Source organism: Hyposmocoma kahamanoa, unplaced genomic scaffold (genome assembly GCF_003589595.1).
Source record: "Hyposmocoma kahamanoa isolate Upper Pololo Valley unplaced genomic scaffold, ASM358959v1 272, whole genome shotgun sequence".
NCBI classification, from domain to species: Eukaryota; Metazoa; Arthropoda; class Insecta; order Lepidoptera; family Cosmopterigidae; genus Hyposmocoma; species Hyposmocoma kahamanoa.
The window spans coordinates 24,235-43,838 of record NW_020653772.1 but is presented as its reverse complement, the minus strand read 5'-3'; the positions used below and the strand labels follow the sequence as shown (position 1 = coordinate 43,838).

General features: G+C 36.3%; 1 protein-coding gene across 2 annotated transcripts in view; it reads left to right on the top strand.

Moving 5' to 3' along the window:
- Positions 1-19,604, top strand: part of LOC113229077 (transcription elongation regulator 1) — a 52,323-nt gene that overhangs the window by 8,491 nt on the left and 24,228 nt on the right. For both annotated transcript variants that reach the window (XM_026462567.1, XM_026462568.1), the window contains exons 7-8: positions 11,700-11,898; positions 12,479-12,585. In XM_026462567.1, the coding sequence (XP_026318352.1) occupies positions 11,700-11,898; positions 12,479-12,585 (306 nt within the window). The remainder of the gene's footprint in view (positions 1-11,699; positions 11,899-12,478; positions 12,586-19,604) is intronic.

Genomic DNA, 19,604 nt, shown 5'->3' with positions numbered 1-19,604 from the left:
AACATTCCTGAAATAATTATTTATTTGATCACTGCTGAGCTATTTGAAGACGAAAGAAAATAATGCGTATATTTGTGAAAGGATAACATTACTAATCTTGCTCGCGTAGTCGGGTAACAGCACTACAGGAGAGTGCCTGGCTGTTTACGGGTTCGATTCCCGGCACAAGGAAAGAGCTTAGGAATTTTGCTAGAAAGATATGTGAAGAAGAAAGATAAGTAAAAAAAATTGTTATTTTCTCTATGTAGGATCTGTAGTATCGTGCTGCAAGGCCAAGGCGTTCCGCCTTTATATATTTTTTTATATATTTAATAATAATTAATAATTTTTTATATTTTTATATATTTAAATCTTAAATAAAAGTTTTAAAATTAAAAGTTAATTTTCGAATTGCCCAAAAATAGCTAGCAGTGAATTGCTTTCCCTGTCTTTTTTGAAAAATATCTGGAAATCGAACCCGACCATAATTTTCCTAATAATTTTTATATTGGCATTAATTTTGTATTAAAAATGTCATATATCAAGACAATAGGTGGAGATACGTGTTCTTTGTCTACCAAACCCGAGGTACAGGCGTCATATGTATGTATGTTAAGCAATAGCTTATTATTTAAATGTTTAATATTTCATCTGGGTTCGAATCCCGGAAGCTGGCGTTATTATGCTTGGCGATAGTATGTTTTTTTCTATTTAATTGGAAGAGAATTTATTTTTTGACACATTTGCACGATTATAAGAGCTGATATATCTTTTTTAAACCGAAGTTTCTGATACTGTCTTTTTAACTAGAGAAATTTTAACGGTAACTTAACAGGAGACAGAATCATTGACTTATGTTGTAACGTTATTTCTTTCCCATCGATGTTTATGTGAAATCTTTTCTTTTTTCATTTATATCTAAACAACGAATATGTTTCATGGATATGCCTTTAAAAAAAAATTTACAAAACAAAATTCGTTTTCCCATTTCAACATTACTATTGCAAACGATACTCGATCCTAAAGCTGTTTAAGTGATTAACTAATAAAAAAAAAGAAAGAAAAAGGTTTGTGGATATAGTTAGAAATAAAGGCATCTCCAAGAGAACACGTTTGTGTGAAGTTGAGCGATAGAGAGAGAAGTAAACAGAATGGCGGCTATTTTAGCGGCGGCTGGCGCGCATGGCGGCGGGCGGAGCGGCACTGCAAGGGATTGGCCAATTGACGATGTCGTGACATTATCCCCAGGCCCTTTGCCCTAGGTGAGGGACATACATTTCTACACGCGATAGACCGAACTACAAAGAAATTTAAGAATCGCGTTAAAAGGACTTGGCACGGCATAAAAGTTGCCTAGGGTGCGTCGGAGCACAGATAGGGCGTCGTTGCGAGAAGGCTCCTTTCGAGTATTTTAATTTTAACTCTACAATACATTCGTAAGACGTAGGCATAGTATACTAAAAATGATAACTCCATACAAACCTTACAGCGCGGCTTGTATTTACGTACGCATAACATTCGCATAATAATACTTACTTACTCCGCTGGCACTGCGACCCAAAATGAGTCCCAGCATCCGAAACGAGATGATGCCATTTTCTTCGGTCCTGTTCAATCTCTCGCCAATTGATGGTTTGTAGTTCACGCTGGTCCGCCTCCACAGCGTCGCTCCAGCGATATCTGGGACGACCAACCGGCCTTCGTCCAGTAACTCGACTCGGCTCTCTTCACGCTCCGATCCTCTACCATCCTTTCTAAATGGCCGAGTCAGCGAAGTAAGTGTGCCGTGGTTTCGCCGATGATGCTTGGCATAATAATTAATAACGCACGCACTAGGGAAACCCTTTGCCGCGGATGCCATGCATACACGCATAGACAACCACAAATTACACCCAACTAACGAGAGAAATATATGTAGGTCATACAAATATTTCACCCGGCCTTGGAATCGAATCCAAGACCTCTGCGTGGCAGTCCGGCATGATAAATGTTATACTATGGCATAGGTCAGATTCGTCTAAAAGTAAAAAAACTTGGGAATTGTTCTTAGTACGGTATTTAATCACGGCTACAAAAAATTACCTTCTTTCCGAAAACTAGAGAAAATTGTTGAAAAAAAACTATGATAATTACTTTAAACTTTTAAGTGGTAACATTTGCAACAAGCGTAGAAAACTGCTTTAAAATCACGGTAACATTTAAAATTTGACAGATAATTAGTAGAAATTGTTCTTAAATGGCAACACTGGCACGAGTTTGACAGATAATCTGTAAAAAATAGTGGTTTAAATGGCAATATTGAGCCGGGAAGGCTGAATGTCAGTTTCACCAGGGTGTTTGACGCAACACGACGTATTTGTAACCAGCTTTAGACACGATTTTGAAGTTGGTTCAGGGGTTTACGATTGTAAATCATAGATACTGTTGATTTTAGGCGCGCTTCTGTTTAATAGACCAACTTAATGAAATTTCTTGTTTCTTTCTTTCTCTTTAAAATGATTTATATTGAAGAGTACCAAAACATTGCTATTGAAATAAAAAATAAAGGTTGTCAGAATTGGCGGCTCTTTTTTGTTAAACTCTCAGTGTTATTTTCGAACGCATTTTTTTAATTTTAACTTTTTTTTTAACTGAAAAAAATCGTCAATTGGTCATCCCGTTCGTCAAAGAAGTAACTAAGGTTAGATATATTTTAAGCCAATCAGTAAACAGTCAAATGAGATTTAAAAAGGTTCTCTCACTTTCACGCTCATGACCTTTTAACATAAACCTTCATTCTGAATGCAGCTTGATTTTAATTGGTGGTTGCAGTTACAGGGTTTTCTTTTAACTTGTTTATTTATGCATATTCTTTATTGCACAAAAAAATGCAGAAAAGTCTCAAAAAGCCAACTCAAGGCAAATCAAAGATTGAAAATGTCAGCTCCATTAGAAAAACCAACCCTTGATGGAATCAAAAAAATTTTGGCTGAGATATCACCGCGTCACGGAGAGGCGCAATTGTTTTGTGAGACGTGCAGTCACTAAAAGCCCTTGGATATTGCCACACCTCGCATGGGACGGGGTTTGCATTCAACGGCCATATTTTCACCATCCCCCTTCGTCGTTAGTGGCATACAGGGAAATTAACTGTACCAAAACGAACCTGTGCGGATAAAGATAAATTTATTCTGTATAAAAACTTAACCTAAATAACATAATCTTATTAAACAACCTTTTATTATTAGCAGTACAGCTCCTTGTGAAAGAGTTCGTCCTGGGAAGTACTGCCTTACCTTACCTACTTCTGTCGCCAAGTAATGTGAAATTACAAGGACATGGGAGTTTTCAATTTATGTCTCAGGGTGTTGGGCGCAGAGGCAGTGCACCTCAGATCTTTGCTATTTACAACTCGAAGTGGCACTGAAACTGTTATGGACAGGCGTGTCGTTTACAATCAGGCGCACGACTTGCTCGTCCAATCATTTAGTATCATAGTATATAGTCGAAACCGACTTCATGCAGCCGAGGTCTCTGCTGCATGCAGTTGATTACAAGTTCACGCATTAACTGCAAACATGCAGTCAATCTGTTAGAACATTCACCACGACGACGCCCGGCCGCCCTAGCTTGCGCCAGGGCTCCCGCGCCAACGGAGAGGCGAGTCGGTTGTCCTCCGACCCGCCCCCCAGACGAGTGAGGCCGTGCAATGCAGGCTCCGGAGTCCCTGTCTAAAGCCCGCTGGCCTCACTAGGGGATCAGGCGAGCAGCGAACTGCCTTCGCCTTCTCCCCGTACGTCTGCGCCGAAATCTAGGTGATACCTAAACCAAGTAAAATTCTTTACTTGTGTCTTAGGTATCCAAATCGGTGATCATAGCATGATTTGTCAACATGTTTTGTTCAATAACAATGAATTGTAGTAAATACTTGAATACTTAATTACATTGGCGTCTGTACAGCCTCAAATGGCTGTGGTTGATTACGCATAACAGTGAATGTGTTAAATCAATAACTTTGGAAAAAATATATAGTGAAATTGAAGATATACTCTGATTACCATTCCTAAAAATCTTCACGATAGAAAAAAAAACACAAATTTGCCTCGAAATTTTACAAGAAAACCGCCATATTCAATAAGTACTTTACATATACCAATGTTTTTTTTTATCAACTGAATTCAATGGAACACGTCAATTATGCGATATACCTTTTACAAATGCCTTTAACTTCGTTTGTAAAAAAATGAATTCTGAAATAAAGCCAGTGTCCCTGCGACTCGGCTCGAGCAAAATGAACCGAATTAGTACGGGAAAATAATTTGAATTCAAGCCGAGATACTGTCGACTCTTAACTATTCATGGTTAGGATGATCGCACTGATAGATTCCGTCCGTATATACTACATATATCTTCCACATCCTTCGGAATTTGGAGAATTTACCCTTCTCATTTTTTAAATGGAACTTGTCCGAAAAAAAACCGACCTCAAAAGTTTGCTTATCCTTTCGCTGTGTTTGTAACACCTTTTTGCCAAGCTTTATCGAGATCGGTTAACGGCAAGTGAGTGAAGTCCAATAAACCGGATTCACCCCCTAAACTGCCACCTTCGAGGTGGAATATTTTGAATCGGACCATTACTGCGGTACCCCATTACCAACGAAAAAAGAATATCAATGCTTTACTTTCTCAGGGTCGTATTCTAGAACTCTACTCAATGCTCGAGTCAGGATTGCACTGGAAACACAAGCACTGGAAATACGACCCTAATGGCAGGGACTTGAGTATGATTTCGAGTGCTTTAAACCATACTCAAATCCTGACTTGAGCATTGAGTAGAGTTCTAGAATACGACCCCCAATCTCGTATCTTATAAAGAGTGATTATGAGGAGATGGCAAACATTTCTATTTATTTTAAATTTCTTATCAAGGGTGTTAATTTGGGTCCTTTACTTTAAGAATAGGTAAAAGCCAATGTGTGAATATGAAGGAAATGTGCTGTGAAAACAGCCTGCAAATTTGGTATATACAATCATTGACTTACAATTATATGGACGTCGGGTCCGCGCTAAAAAGTGTCCGAACTTATAGGGCGTTAAAATCGTATACAGAGCGTCATTAACGCTTTAGTCTTCGTTTGTTCGACTGACAGCGAAGCAAGCAAAATTAGACAGTACTGCGATGACATTAAATTCAACGTTTTAGCTTTTTCATATTCCTTTACATGTCACTACGTTTAAATAGGTTGACTTGTGACATTTTTTTCGTGGTTTTTGTATTAGACCCGTCGTCTATTTATTTGTAAGTCAATGTATACAATCCATTCTTTGCATTTCAGTAAATTTGTGTTTTAAGATACGAGCTTGAGAAAGTAAGGCGACGATATTCGAAGTCGGTTCTCAAATGTCAGAGTAAACGAGAAACATTTTTACACAAAAAAAATACAATCCAATTGAGAAGCCCTCCTTTTTTTGAAAAGTCCTTTTAAAACACTATTCTGATGGCGGTTATTTCCGAGAACCGACAAAGATGTTCATTCAGAATTCCAATACAAGAAACTCCAATTCCTAAACTGGAAGCTTACAAAACAAAAAGTTTCAAATCTTCAAATGACTTATAGTCATAGCGTAAATAATATTATTTACTTGGTTCAGCGGTTAGCATGTTAGAGGTTTTATGTGAAGATCTTGGGTTTGTTTTGACGTCACACGGTTTGTACGCTGAACGAAGCGGTACCGGGTTCGATTCCCTCTAAATTGGTGCAAGTGTTCTGGATAGTAACTCGAAGTGAATTCCGTGTCATTGGTAATCAGTAAAGGGAATTACCTAGTACGAGATCAGGTCCATATTTACATGGCGAACGGCTGAGGAGAGTGCAATTCTCTGCCTGCAGACTTATTCCAACTAGGCCTTTTCAAGGCGAGAGTGAATAGGCATTATTTAGCTGTGCATGCTACATTGTCACCAAATTCTGTCGGGTGACAGAGGTCAAATGTGTTTTTTTTTTTGGATAAAAAAGTTAATTGGTTGTTTGGCACATAGTTGAACTACAACTCCCACCTCTGAGTATTGCCTAAATGAAAGTTCCTGGGGACTTAGTTGGGTCGCCGACTCAGTGACAGGGGCTGTGATCATCGACTGGGTCGTGGTTGGTTCAGCAAGTGTCCATTGTCGTCCAGTGAGGCAATGCTACCAGTGTAATGGGAAGTTTTGAGAGAATACAGGGTGGGATTTTTTTTAGGTTAAAAATCTCTTGCAAATACCAGTTTCTTTGTATTTTAGTACCTATTGACGAAGCCCATTGCTGATCTTTAACTAGAAATATTTCTAGTTAAAATTAATATTCTTTATTTTAACATTAATATCTCAGAATCTGTAAAACTGCTACCACCAGTTCTAAATTTAATATCTTTCTTTTTAAATGTTAGTGAGATGATCTTTGTCAGAGTAAATTCAGAAAAAGAAATGGTCTGGTCCTAACATAAAGTAGTTCCAAAAAAATTTTACATTACCCAATGGTGAGTCTATATATAGAAACTTATCATCAGAGAAACGTCCCCACGCTTTGCATGCCTTTAAGTGAGAGCTTCAATTACTCCTTAAAGAAGCGAAGTTAGCTGATGAACATGTCAAAAATATCAAAATTACCATTTTGACATTACTGACAGTGAAGTTCGACAAGTTTATAACGGCTACCGTAGAGTTTAACATACCCTGTTTATGTCAGGAAGTAATTTTAAGAATTTGGCTTATTCTACTTGTCGATCTTTACCCCACTCGAATACCAATCTCGATAAAAACCCCTTTTGTTGGCTAAATTTGCAATATTGGCCTTGAGAATTAAAATTTTACAAGACAAGTCGGTGATGGGTCGAAAATTGTACACCTAGAATTTTTTAGACAGAAAAATATTGTAAATAGTTTAAAAAACGACAGACAGGATTTTAATCTATATTTTTCTTTCAGGTTTTTATTTCTTTCAAAAAGTTCACAAAGGAATGTTTTTGTTTCCCGTTATTAAGTACCTTTTAAATGGTTCTCATATTTAAATAGAAAAATCTAAAAATGCTAACAAAAATTACTGAACCAAGAAAAAAATATAAAAAATATTTCTCTGTGAACGTTATTATGATTAAAAAGTATATTACAAAGACATTTGAAAAGTAAATACAAAGTTGTATGAATTGAAAAGTATTGTAAGACACAACATTGTAAATATTATACAAACAAAGAATTTACAAATAAATGTACAATCAGTATAGAAAACAAAGTGTAATCAACTTCAAGGGTACATTATGTTACATAATAAACTAAATATCACTACCAATTTCTCCAAAACTCCAGAACCGATTTCTATAAAATACTTTCGAGTTGGTAATTTTGTCACACTGGCGCACAAAAGAGAAGGTTTTCAGCAACATATTTTGTAATTTATTTTCATCATAATTTATAAAAATGTCGTTTAAGCAACTATAGCACACCTAGAGCGTATAAACGTACCAAAGACACGTACGTACGTTTGACAAAAATCAACCTTATAACAATGAAAGCAGACTGCACTGTTTGATACTTTCCTCGAAGAGAAGATGTTCCTCATTAGCTATCACATATTTCTCACATTGTTTTCCTCATTTCTAGTACATGACTGGAAAACATTCAACGAAGTGCAATTGATTAAATCAATCTGCTACGTGCTATCGGCGAAATTGACCAAGTAAATCTGTAATTCAATAAAGTAATTGACATTTGATCAAATAACCTCCTCCGTGCGTACGTATGTTTATATGTGCATCGTTTTCTCAAAAACGACTTACCGATTTTAACGCTTCTTTCAATGATGTTACTTTACAGTGTGTAACATAAGAACTACAATAATATTGTGAGCTATAATTAAATAAACAATTTATTGGCAAGAAATTTTAAATTCTTAACTAAATTTTATACCCATGAAGTTGGTTTCTTTTAGAGAAAAGGATCAGAAATAGAGGAACAGGATAAGACGTGGTTATACGAAAGTAAAGGTACCGGATTTTTTTTAATTATTGTTTTTGCGTAATATCATTTTGTGTCCAAAGGACAACTTTGTCAATGATTCGTCCAATAAGAACGACACTGGGATGCTCGACCGATTGGTCCATTAAGGCCAAAGACGGAGATAAATCGATGAACATATAGAACTAACGTGCCTTAAAGTAGTAAAGATAAAAAAAAATGCAAATTTCAGTTATACGAGAATGAACAAGTGGTAATGGGAACACATCCGATAATTGTTAATTCATAACTGCGCGGGTCGTTGTAATTATGACAAACGTACACACGCAAATCCGTGTACAGGGTGTTAAAAAAGCAGAGTTGAAATTTCAAGATTCTTTTCACCACTCTTTTGTCTTACGATTCAAAGCATAATCAGAAAGTTGACAATTGTACAATGCGTTATGTTCCTTCAGGAGAGTTGTCCAGTATGCATGGGTGGAATAACTCCATGTAATTCGAAACGTCATGTATTAAATATTAAAATTTTGGCCGTTTATTATGACGTCGCTTTTAAAATTTATTTATTGCATCAGATATAAATACCGATATAAACATGGACCCGGTTATGGCGATACAATGTTTTAATTGTAGCAAAGATATAATAATTATTGGGAGATTAAAAAAGAAAAAATAAACCCACTCACGTATTTAATTGTTTATAAAGTAGTGAATAGAAGCTTTTATTGTACGCTAATGTGCATAGGGATTTTATATTGCCGGCGTGAGCGAATAGACACTTTTTGTTACTGGAGAGAGTGAATAGTTACTTATTGGCCGAGAGCAAGTAGGCACTTTCCTGGCCGACGAGAGTGAACAGACCTAACCGTCACTAATAATTAGGTGAGAATGTTGTTGAAGTTATAAGTAATTAATAACACGTCATTATTTCGTCTGATGCTGTAGAATCAAATTTCACAATGTAATTATATTTGACAACGACAACTTTGTGAAGAGGTGGAATATTGATCTGGGTGTTCTGGATTTTGCCTAGGTGTTAGTTTTATTACTCTGGTACCCATAGCATAGGGAATTTTCTAATTTGAGACTAATTATCGGTGTGGTTGTCGGGTACGTCGTAATTTTTAGTATATTTACTGCAAAGGGTTGTTAAAATCAAATTCGTGACCTTTACTATCGTAAACTCACTGAAAACTAATAAAAAGAAATTTCTTACAGGAATTTATAACTTCTATTTTTTCCACAGGAATTTAATTAATGTTTTTATCTTTTCAGCTTTTAACATTGTTTTTCTTTTCAGGAACCGAGTTTAAGAATAGGATTTTGTTTTAAGTAAGGTGGTTGATGGCGAAATGGAGTGAATTTAAATTTATAATAATAATAACCTCTGAGGTTTTATTACAATTCACTGGAGCCAACTCTTGCAAACGACCCCAAGAAAACATATTTGGGTCGATGCGTTATAATATATAGGATATCAACCTGTCCGGGTGTTTACCCAAAGTTTTTTAACACATTTCTGCCCAAAATCGTGGGCGGAGGCGGCGTATAATTCCGTATTTATTACAAATTTCTATATAAAAAAAAATCTTTTTTTAAACGAATAAGAGGTAACTCCAAACAATACTCACTTTGCAGTCCTGTGGATTCTCATTATTAGGATGCACTTCACGATTCGATCGATTCAAGTCCATATGATTTAACGATTTTTGTACCGATTTATTTCATTTTGATTTTCAAGCGAATCGATTCAACAGAAGGGCAAATGGAGTCGCCTAGATCAGAAAGCAATGAACATTTTGTAATAATATCATTGAAATTTGAATAAAACTTGATTTACAACAAACATTTAGTTGTAAATAGGTTTCAAACCGGTTTAAACGCAGCGTTAACAAAGCGCCGGGTTAAAACCCGGGCGGCTTGCCCATCTCTGTACAGGACTATTGAGAATAAACTTAATTGTATTGGCTCTGTAGCAGTCGAGAGTATTTCTTGTGGGCGTTACCTGCATTCCTCATAATGAAACTGAAACCGGGAAACGCCGGAACTATCTTGGTCTGACACACGAGATCACCGACGTGTGGGGTGTGGCTTCCACTTTTTGACAGCTAATGGCCTAATTTCAGCATGATCGTAACTCTGAAAAAGGTCAAAATTACGTCTTATGTCTAGGTGGCGCTGATCAATAAGTAATTTATATTATATAATTTTTTTTTAAATTTATTTATTTTTCTAATGTATACATTTATACATTAGAAAAATGATATATATATTATATTTGTAAGTATACATGTATATTTCAAAAAGTATGTGACCGTGAATATCAATTAATTCCTTTTTAATACGAAATTTGCGTCGTCTACCCACGTTAGGAAGTGTTTACTTAAGAATTAGCTCGCAACCTTCGAGTATATAACCAGTAGATGAAATGTCATTTAGTTTGTTTGAAAACCATTCTGCCATATCATTACCGTGACAAATGCGCTCCGATAGGTCAGCCCGAATTCGAAACAATTAACGGGTGTCGTCGATTATTTCACTTTTTGAAGTGTTTACTTAAAAAAAGTTTAAAGTTTACTGGTCGATTTGTCGGCCAGTAAACTTGAGCTTTGCTGTGATGGACGAAAATTGCAAAATTACATTATATATTTAATTAACGATGAAACGCGATTCCGTTTCTTTTGTAATTAACTAATAGTAATAATAACGCACACACTCGACATAGCCCCGCACTAGGGAAACCCTGTGTCGCGGGTGCCCACAAATATTTGTGTGTCCACAAATAGACAATTACAAATTACACCCAAACTCACGAGACAAATAAATGTAGGCCATACAAATATTTCTCCCGGCCCGAGAATCGAACCTGGGACCTCGGCATGGCAGTCCGGCATGGTAACCGTTCGGCCACGGAGGCAGTTAAGTTAAATTAGATGTTTTGCTGTTTTTCCCCACACTACCGAATGGAACAGCAAGCTATTGTCTTTATATTATCTTTATTACAATAAATACAGAATATATTTGGAATATACGGAGACGTCCACACAGGTTAGTTGTTGTGCAAACGAGAGTTGATATTTATAAGTGATGTATCACTGATGAGTTACCAGGATTGTATGGCCCTTATTTCGTCTCTATTTCTGGTTATATACTCGATGTTCGTAACATACAATGCCATCTGTTGGCCCGCATATTTGTCAAAGTTCAGAAACCAATTTTTCATGATCAATATGTGAATAATATTACAAAGAACGAAGCTACTTAGCTTTTCCTTTTAATATAATTGTAAACCGAAAAGTCCCGGGATTTATAGAAAAGAATGTCCATGTTATTTTTTAGTTTTGCTAAATTAACTCGGCCAGTTTTGATCGTTGTTAATAACATAAAAAACTAACTTAATTAATTGGATTTCTGTAGCGCGTCGATACTGGCACAAATACAGAAAAGGGTACTGTACATAGTACGTATCCTTAGCCGGTTCTGGAACCTCGGTCTTTGACCCCAACCGACTGTGCCATTATCGGGCAATATCACCAGAGTTTGTTCGATCTTTATGTCAATAATTATATCTCTTTAAACTTTAAACGGCAACATTGACTGGGCTTCTGTAACCTCTGGATTCGTGAATTTGTATTTAAATTTATTTTAATTAAAAAAAGAAACTCCATCACCCACCAACCACTCTACACAACCATATATTCCCAAAGCGCCGATCTCATTCCGTCTTTAACCTGCATCTGTCTCCTTCTAGGCCAAAGTGGACTTCATATCACTTCTCAAAGAGAAGGCAGTGGACCGACACGCGAGATGGGCTGAAGCTAAGAAGAAAGTAGACTCTGAGCCAAGGTACAAGGCGGTGGAGAGCAGCGCCATGCGAGAAGATTATTTTAGAGAGTACTGTAGGATGGTCAAGGAGGAGCGCAAGAAAGAGAAAGACGCCAAAGAGAAAGGTTTGTATTTACATATACTTCTCTTTATTTCTCTAGACACCCCACAATTACATTTATTATAAATACACAACATAAAATACACACAGGAATGCAACAAAGGGAAAAGCTTAAATCTACAATTACCTTTCTTGTTTATACGGACATCTCACAACAACACACCCACACAAAGACTAAATACTTAGATTGGCATGTTCAACTAAAAATTCCATTTTTTTTTATTATCATGGTATTGTTTGTGCACACTGTTTGTGAGCTTATATTTTGTGACATAGAGCGCCACTGAGGCTTTTTGAGAAATTCTCTTTTTTTATGAGGTCCCAAAAACACCACAATGAAACAAATAGGTTTTCCAATAGCTAAGCTGTCCGATGAAAAACGGTTTAACGCCATCTAGCGACACCCTGCCTAAACTACTCACAATATCAGAATGACTCAGACATAATGGGCTACAGTCGGGTTGTTGAAAGCCTTTGCACGAGTGACAGAGACGTCGCTCTACAAAACCGACATCAGCCGATCGTCTTTTTAAAGCTCGATATGCCAGCTACCTTTAAAATCTTAAAACTTACTTTGTTAACAGAACGTGATCGTAGCAGCAAGAAAGAGAAGAAAGACAAAGAGCGCGAAAAGGAAAAGGAGAGGGACAAGGAGCCAAAAGAGAAAAAGAAAAAAGACAAGAGCGGAGAAGTAAGTACTTTTTCATGCATTGAATACTATGTCTCAAAATACGGTATGGGAGTGATTTTTGACATAGGTTTTCAAGTGTAGTTACGTTGATTGTTTTACTATGATCATTGTGGAGAGTGTTGTCGTTAAATTTACTATTACGCATTTACGATCAGTCGGGACCTAACCACTTTTAACCATGAAAGAAAGTCAATCTAACAATCAGCGTGACGTGATAAATATGTTTTAGAATTTGGAATTTTAGAAATTGAAACCGGTGGTGGAATTGGAGACTAAAAATGCAAATAAAGGTGTTGCCACTACCAAAAAGATATCGCGTATTTGTTTTAATATTGCGCTTAAATTATGTGCGTGTACAAAAACAACGTGCTGTCGCAACGTCATATATATATTTTTTTGTTAAGGCAATGTTTTAGTGTTACACAACATTGGGTTGCCCTTTTTGCTTGTATGGGTTTTTTGTGCCGTAGATGACGTAGAAGAGCGCTATAAATAGGTAGTTATAAATACAGTCATAATTATAGTTCTTTGTATAATGAGTGGCACCAATTTTAACAGATTCATTAAAATGAACTTAAAAAATAGTGTTCAAATTATGAGATGTCACTTTGACAGTTGTTTGTTTACATGTTTGATCTCTAATTCCATCGCCGAGACCAAAGAATGGGTTTCGTAATGTATGTGCGTTCGACCTGAGGCTGAGTTTTAAGTTGGACATTTTCGTTGCTAACCGCTAGTTAGTTGACGTGAAAATCGCACGGGCCATCGCATCAAGGCACGTTGTTGCCTGAATTTCTGCGACGCGGTATCTATTTATATTTTCGAGTCATACATAGTTCCTCTCCACATTAACAGCCGTATCCCACATTTTTATCTTAATTGAATAAAACTAGAAGTATCAGTAGAGATCCTTGTGGAAGAGTTCGTCCAGGGAAGCACTGCTACCATTCTTATTTGTTTATTTGGGACATCTACAGATTATAAACACATTTAAAATTAGCCCCGCACTAGGGAGATCCTGTGTCGCGGGTGCCATGGACACACACATAGACAACCACAAATTACACCCAAACTCACGAGAGAAATAAATGTAGGCGATACAAATATTTCTCGAGGCCCGGGAATCGAACCTGGGCCCTCTGCGTGGCAGTTCGGCACCGTTCGGTCACGGAGGCAGTTCTCAGTACAGAGTACTAAAAAATCGACCTCAAAAGTCATTCAACCCTCTTTACCCTCTTTCCAACAGAAAAAGAATCATCAAAATCGGTTCACAAATGAGCTGTCGCGCAACATACATACAAGTAAAAAAAAAAACATACTGTCGAATTGAGAACCTCCTCTATTTTTGGAAGTCGGTAAAAAATACTGAAGAGAAGAGAAAGAGAGAATTTAATAAGACACAGTTTGTAAGTGTAAGTCTGCTACTAAACGAACTGCATACGCGAAGTCCGTATAATACAACTCCCATGCAGACGAAACCGACTGCCTGCAGTCGACATTATCTCCAGGCAGTTACCACCGCGTGCCTAGCTCAAGAGCTCAGTCTAAAAATTGATATTGAGATGGTAGTACGGACGCTACTCCTGTCATTATTGTTATGCCGCCGGCGTAATCGAAGCCAAAAATGAAAGCGTGTAGCGTGGATAGATCCACTATTGTTATGTTGCTATAGAGAAGGTGATTTTTATTTACTGTGCCCGAAATTAAGACAAGATGAAAACAAATTTTATGACTAGTCTGTTTGTTTTGAGTAAAATGACATTTGAAGGGTTGCCAGTTTACATGGAATTTTAAATAGTTATGTAGATGTTGTCGATAGTTTTATCGATAAATTGTGAAAGAAGACAAAAATTTTCTAAAAATAACTGAATTATGAATGTTACGACGTTCTAATGATTACTGATTGCGTTATTGCATTCTTTATTTTCATTTTGACCGTTAACTTGGTAGTCTATCGTATCGAGATTAATTTTTATTCATATACATTTTGAGAAGAAAGCCGAATTTGATAATCTGTATTGAATTAAAATGAAAAACTTTAAGACACACTTAAAATGTTCTCTTTGTATTTTTCATAAACATAGTTCTAAATACAGCGTATATGTATGTATGAATTTACAAAAATTGCCAATTTAAATGAACTTGTGCTAAGTAATTAGACGAATAATGGGTCGAGGGTGATTCAAATGAAACAAGCGCGGCTGTTTATTCCGTAAGCGTTACCAACATTGAGTCGATAGTCTATAGAATATTTATCGACAGCAATCACTAGCTGTTCGCAAGCTGGCAACACTTTTGCGCAATGAACTGTCATTTTGCTCCGTCTTCAAAGAAGACAGACTGTACTTTAGAATGTCGATACATTTTGATAAATTGAATGATATTTTAAAAGCAACAAAATAATAATATACGCGAAAATATATTTAATGACAATGATATCATTATAAGAATGGCAATTACTACCATCAGGCTTAAGTTCCCATCAGACGCATGACGTGTTCGTCGCAACACTCAGAATCATAAAAAAAAAACTAAATTAACTTGTCATAACGAACATTAATCATTCATTTTGGGATACCATTTACTTATTGGCAGCTACCAAGAAGGGTACAAAAAGAAATTGAAGCACAGACAGACTCTTGCTCACATTATTACTCCGCGGCAGAAATAGGTTCCCTGGACGAACTCTTTCACAAGGAGCTCTACTGCTACAAACTTACTTAGTTTGATAGATCTATGTTTTTTCATTCAAAATACGAGTGTAATCTGACCAAAGCTCAATTGTCAATGAAGAAGGATTTTCGCTTTTCAAAATAACTCTGTTCAAAGATACCCAAAAGTAAGGGCGCCTTGAAATTAAACACTTAAATTGCTATTCTCTATGCTAGAACAGCAGTATCTCGCGCTGTTTGTCGCACTCCCGCAAGCCGGGCCCTGTAGCTCCATTTGAAGAAATTTGTAGCGCGGTAGGTTTTAGATTTAAGTTCACCTTTATGTTGCTTACATCGAGTATATAACCAGCCGAGTATATAATTCTGCCAAATCATTACGGTGACAACTGCGCTCCGTTTGGCCAGCCCGAATTCGACCCGTTTAACTTGAGTTTTGCTATAATGGACGAAAATTGAAAAACTACCTAATTTAATTACTGATACTAATACAATAAATACAGAAAATTTTTGGAATATACGAAGAAGTAGAGAGGAGAAGAAGAGAGTTGATATTTAAAAGTGATATACGGGCTATTTGCCTGTTGAGTTGCCATGGATGGAAGGCCCTTATTTCGCCTCTATTTCTGGTTATATGCTCGATGGTTGTTTCCGGTAAGAACAGTGAAAAAATATGTATAAAGTCCAGGGTGCTCATAACTACATATTGGGCATATTACTGGAATTTTTTTGCCGTTTTTATATTGTGTTGAAGTAACTAAAAAGATACATTTTTGAGTTCACAAATTGAATAATTGTTTTGGTAAAAATACTTTTTTCAACTATGATAATGTATAATTATGTCGAATTTTAATTATTACTGTGTTCCCACTTCTACAAAGACGTTTTTCTGTAAAGAAGCGGTAACATTGGATTTTTTCGTAAAGCGATTGGAAGTTTACGTCTTCTTCAGGTAACGTTTTAGATATTTTTTGATAAGTTTTTCGTATTACGCAAATTGCGTACCGCGGAGTGCTTAAACTGTAAGCCTGTTTCGGATAAAAACCTTTCGGAGATCAGAAGAAATGCCGATTGTCATAATCTGCGGGGGTTACGCACCCTACGCGAAGAAAAAAAACAAAGTGACATTTTTAAAAGTAACGTAACTGACTTGTGTATGTTTCATTCTAATAAAATATAAATTGATGCTAAAAAAAACATGAACGTTACCACGATTCATTACAGTCACACAATGTAACTGTTTGTTTCGGTAACGCGATGTCAGTTTCGTTACGGGAAATTTCATGTTACGTGTTCCAGTGGACCTTGGGGTGAGTGGAGTTTCGAGTTTTAGACAACAGCTTAATCTCTTACTCGGTCCACAGTGTCTTATAGTGACGTCACTAAAAAGTAACTAATTAACAATATTCAAATGTAACGTACAGTTCTCAAAGTTACCGATCGAAACTCAAATGTCAATGGTTTATAATAGTGTAGTGTCGTACACAGCACATGTGATAATTTTGATATTGGAGATTTAGGGTAAAAACACAGTCCCTGTCGAAACTTTTACAAAAAGCAGTGGTTTAAATGGTAACACTATTGAAACTTTTACATTTTTGATAGCTTTTGATATAAAGAGGTCTATGAAAGCAAATGCTCTCAGGCTCTAGCTAAAAATCAGCGATGTACTGAGCTGGAACCAGTACTATTTAAATTTTGACAACTTTACAGGATGAAGAAAAAAATCATTTATATAGCATCAGGTTTATTAAATAAAAATACTTGGTGTAATATCTAAAGACTACGTATTTTTTTTAATAAACCAGATACTATATGAATAACGCAAACAATTTTTCTTCATCCTGTTAAGTTGTACAAATTGAGATAGTACCTATTACCAGTTCACAGTCGTATTATTCTGTATTTTGTATTTTAGTTTTTTAATTTAATGTCTTTTATATTTTAATTGTAAATGCCAAATAAATGTTTCTTTCTTCATTTCCGTTGTGTTCTTTTAATAACAATTTAAAAAAAAAGATGTTCTAAATTAAAAACGGAAAGGAATTCGAAAGTAATTTTATGCGTTCAGAAATCACGGGTTAGAAAGAAACAGCAAAACTTGTTTGTGACGTCACAACATACATACTAACGATCATTTTTAATAAAAAGGGACGGAGCATCTCCCCAACCACTGATTTCAATCATGAATATCTCTAGTCTTTGTTGAGATATCAAAAGACAAATTACCAATTTGTTATCGTATATCACATGCATATGTGATTTAATTGAAGCAAAATGTGATTTAATTGAAGCAAAATATACTTTTTACATCTGTAATATTTTATCATCATCCATGAATGTAGTTTATCATGCAATGAATAATGTTTCTTTTGTAAGTAATCGACGACGTTAAAAGTATCTCCTGTGCTGAGACTCTATAAGATTAATGGTGTGTTCGTAACGCATTTAAATCACAAAGTATTAGAAAAGGTAGCGCGTAACAAAACTGAACTGCACGTTATTTTAGACGTAGAATATTTAGGGTACGGTTGTTTAGCAAAAATATTTTTGGTTTTCTTTTAAATATAATTGCCTTTTGGGTTAAATACGCCCAATGGGGTACGTATTCCCTTTGGGGTAAGTATGCCCTTTGGAGTAAAATGTATTCAATTCATTGTGATAAATAAGAACCACTACATATTCCATTTTTTGTGTTAGTGTAATAAGCGATACTTGAGCGGAAGGTTAGGGACAAACGGAGAATTACGCGAGCGCAATAGTGCTCGATCGTGACAGATAAAAATACACTGTTTTTTAGGCTAAATTCGGTTCAAGCGTATTTACGTAAGTGTAAATTCTGTCGTGTTTTTCGTTAGAGCGAATAATGTCGTTGTGACAACGTCGCTCCTTTACTGTTCTCTAAATGGGAGTTACACACCCCAAAATGTTAGTAAAAATAACGATAATAAAAGATTATGTTAGAATCAAATTTGTTATTTTGATTAAATCGTGAATCAACACAGACATGCTTTCAAACCATAGTTTAGGAAGCGCTGGTCTCGATGTTGCTGCCACGTATCGCAAAAATTTGTATTTAGCTGCGTTCCATATATAACTTCAGTAGATCAGCTTATTGTGTGAAACTGAATAGGTTTATACTCTTCGTTTCCCTCTGTATTACATATTACAAATCAAAATACAAAATAATAATAACATGGAATGTGTAATTTTCCTTATTTTTTAAAAAGGTCACTTTTACCCCATAGGGTACTTTTACCCCATAGGACATCATTACCCCACCCCACGAAATTTGCGTTTTTAAAAAAGTGACGTCATTATAAGACATCTTAGGACCGATAGTTATAAATTTGAACCTAGGACCGATGGTAGCTTGCCCGCAGAATATGACACAAGGCCTTAGGAACCTGGGAGCCCGATTGCATTAAAAACAACCACTTTTTCTCGTATCGTCATCAACGCATCGGGCCCTTCTGACTTGTTTATACAGAATCTTGCTAAAAAAAGTTTTTTTTTCGGATTTTTTTCCTGTGAATTAAAACTTTTTTTTTCGAATTCTGCCTTAACTGGTCATGTAAAAACTGTTCTTTTAACAATTGTAACTTAACTTTATACATAACCTTATCAACTTATTTAAGTTATGCTAAGCGAATTTTAGCTTTATTACTTACACGATAAGGCCGTCGAAGTCATATTTTCAAGCTACCCTCAGTGTCCGACGCAGAATTAAGATTATACATGAATTACAAAATTGCGTAACCGTCTCCTGACGAATAATAATCAATTGTAAACAGATTCAATTGTTAATGCTTGTCTATAAAAATAATACGAGTTACACGAAACAAGACTGATTGAGAAGGTTCATAGAATCTCTCACGGATGTCGCATACGGCGCTGAAAGCCAAAAAACTCAATTCAAAGATAGCTATAACAGACATGTAGAAGAATTTCGTCGACTTGATCACTCGACCTTGGAAGAGCGGTGAGGAATAGAATAAAGCGTGAAACGCACAGAGGGTATCGGTTGGGCGCGGGTTGGGTCGGGATCGCGGCGGGTCTAATTCTCAGTGTTGTCGTCCTTATAAATTAGACCCGCCACGGATTCGACGCGCGCCCGACCCGCACGCGACCCGCACCCGCTTTCTTTGTGTTGCACGCTTTATATAGACCCATCGCCATGGTGACAATTTAAAGTAGTAGGAAAAAACGGGTTTGAAAAGTGCTGTTGAAATTATAGACACATGAGCCTTGTCAATTTATGTCTCAGGGTGACAGGCTCAGTGACAGTGCCCCTCAGATTTTTGCGATGTAAGGTGTGTCGTTTAGTCGCATAGCATCATAAAAAAAAAA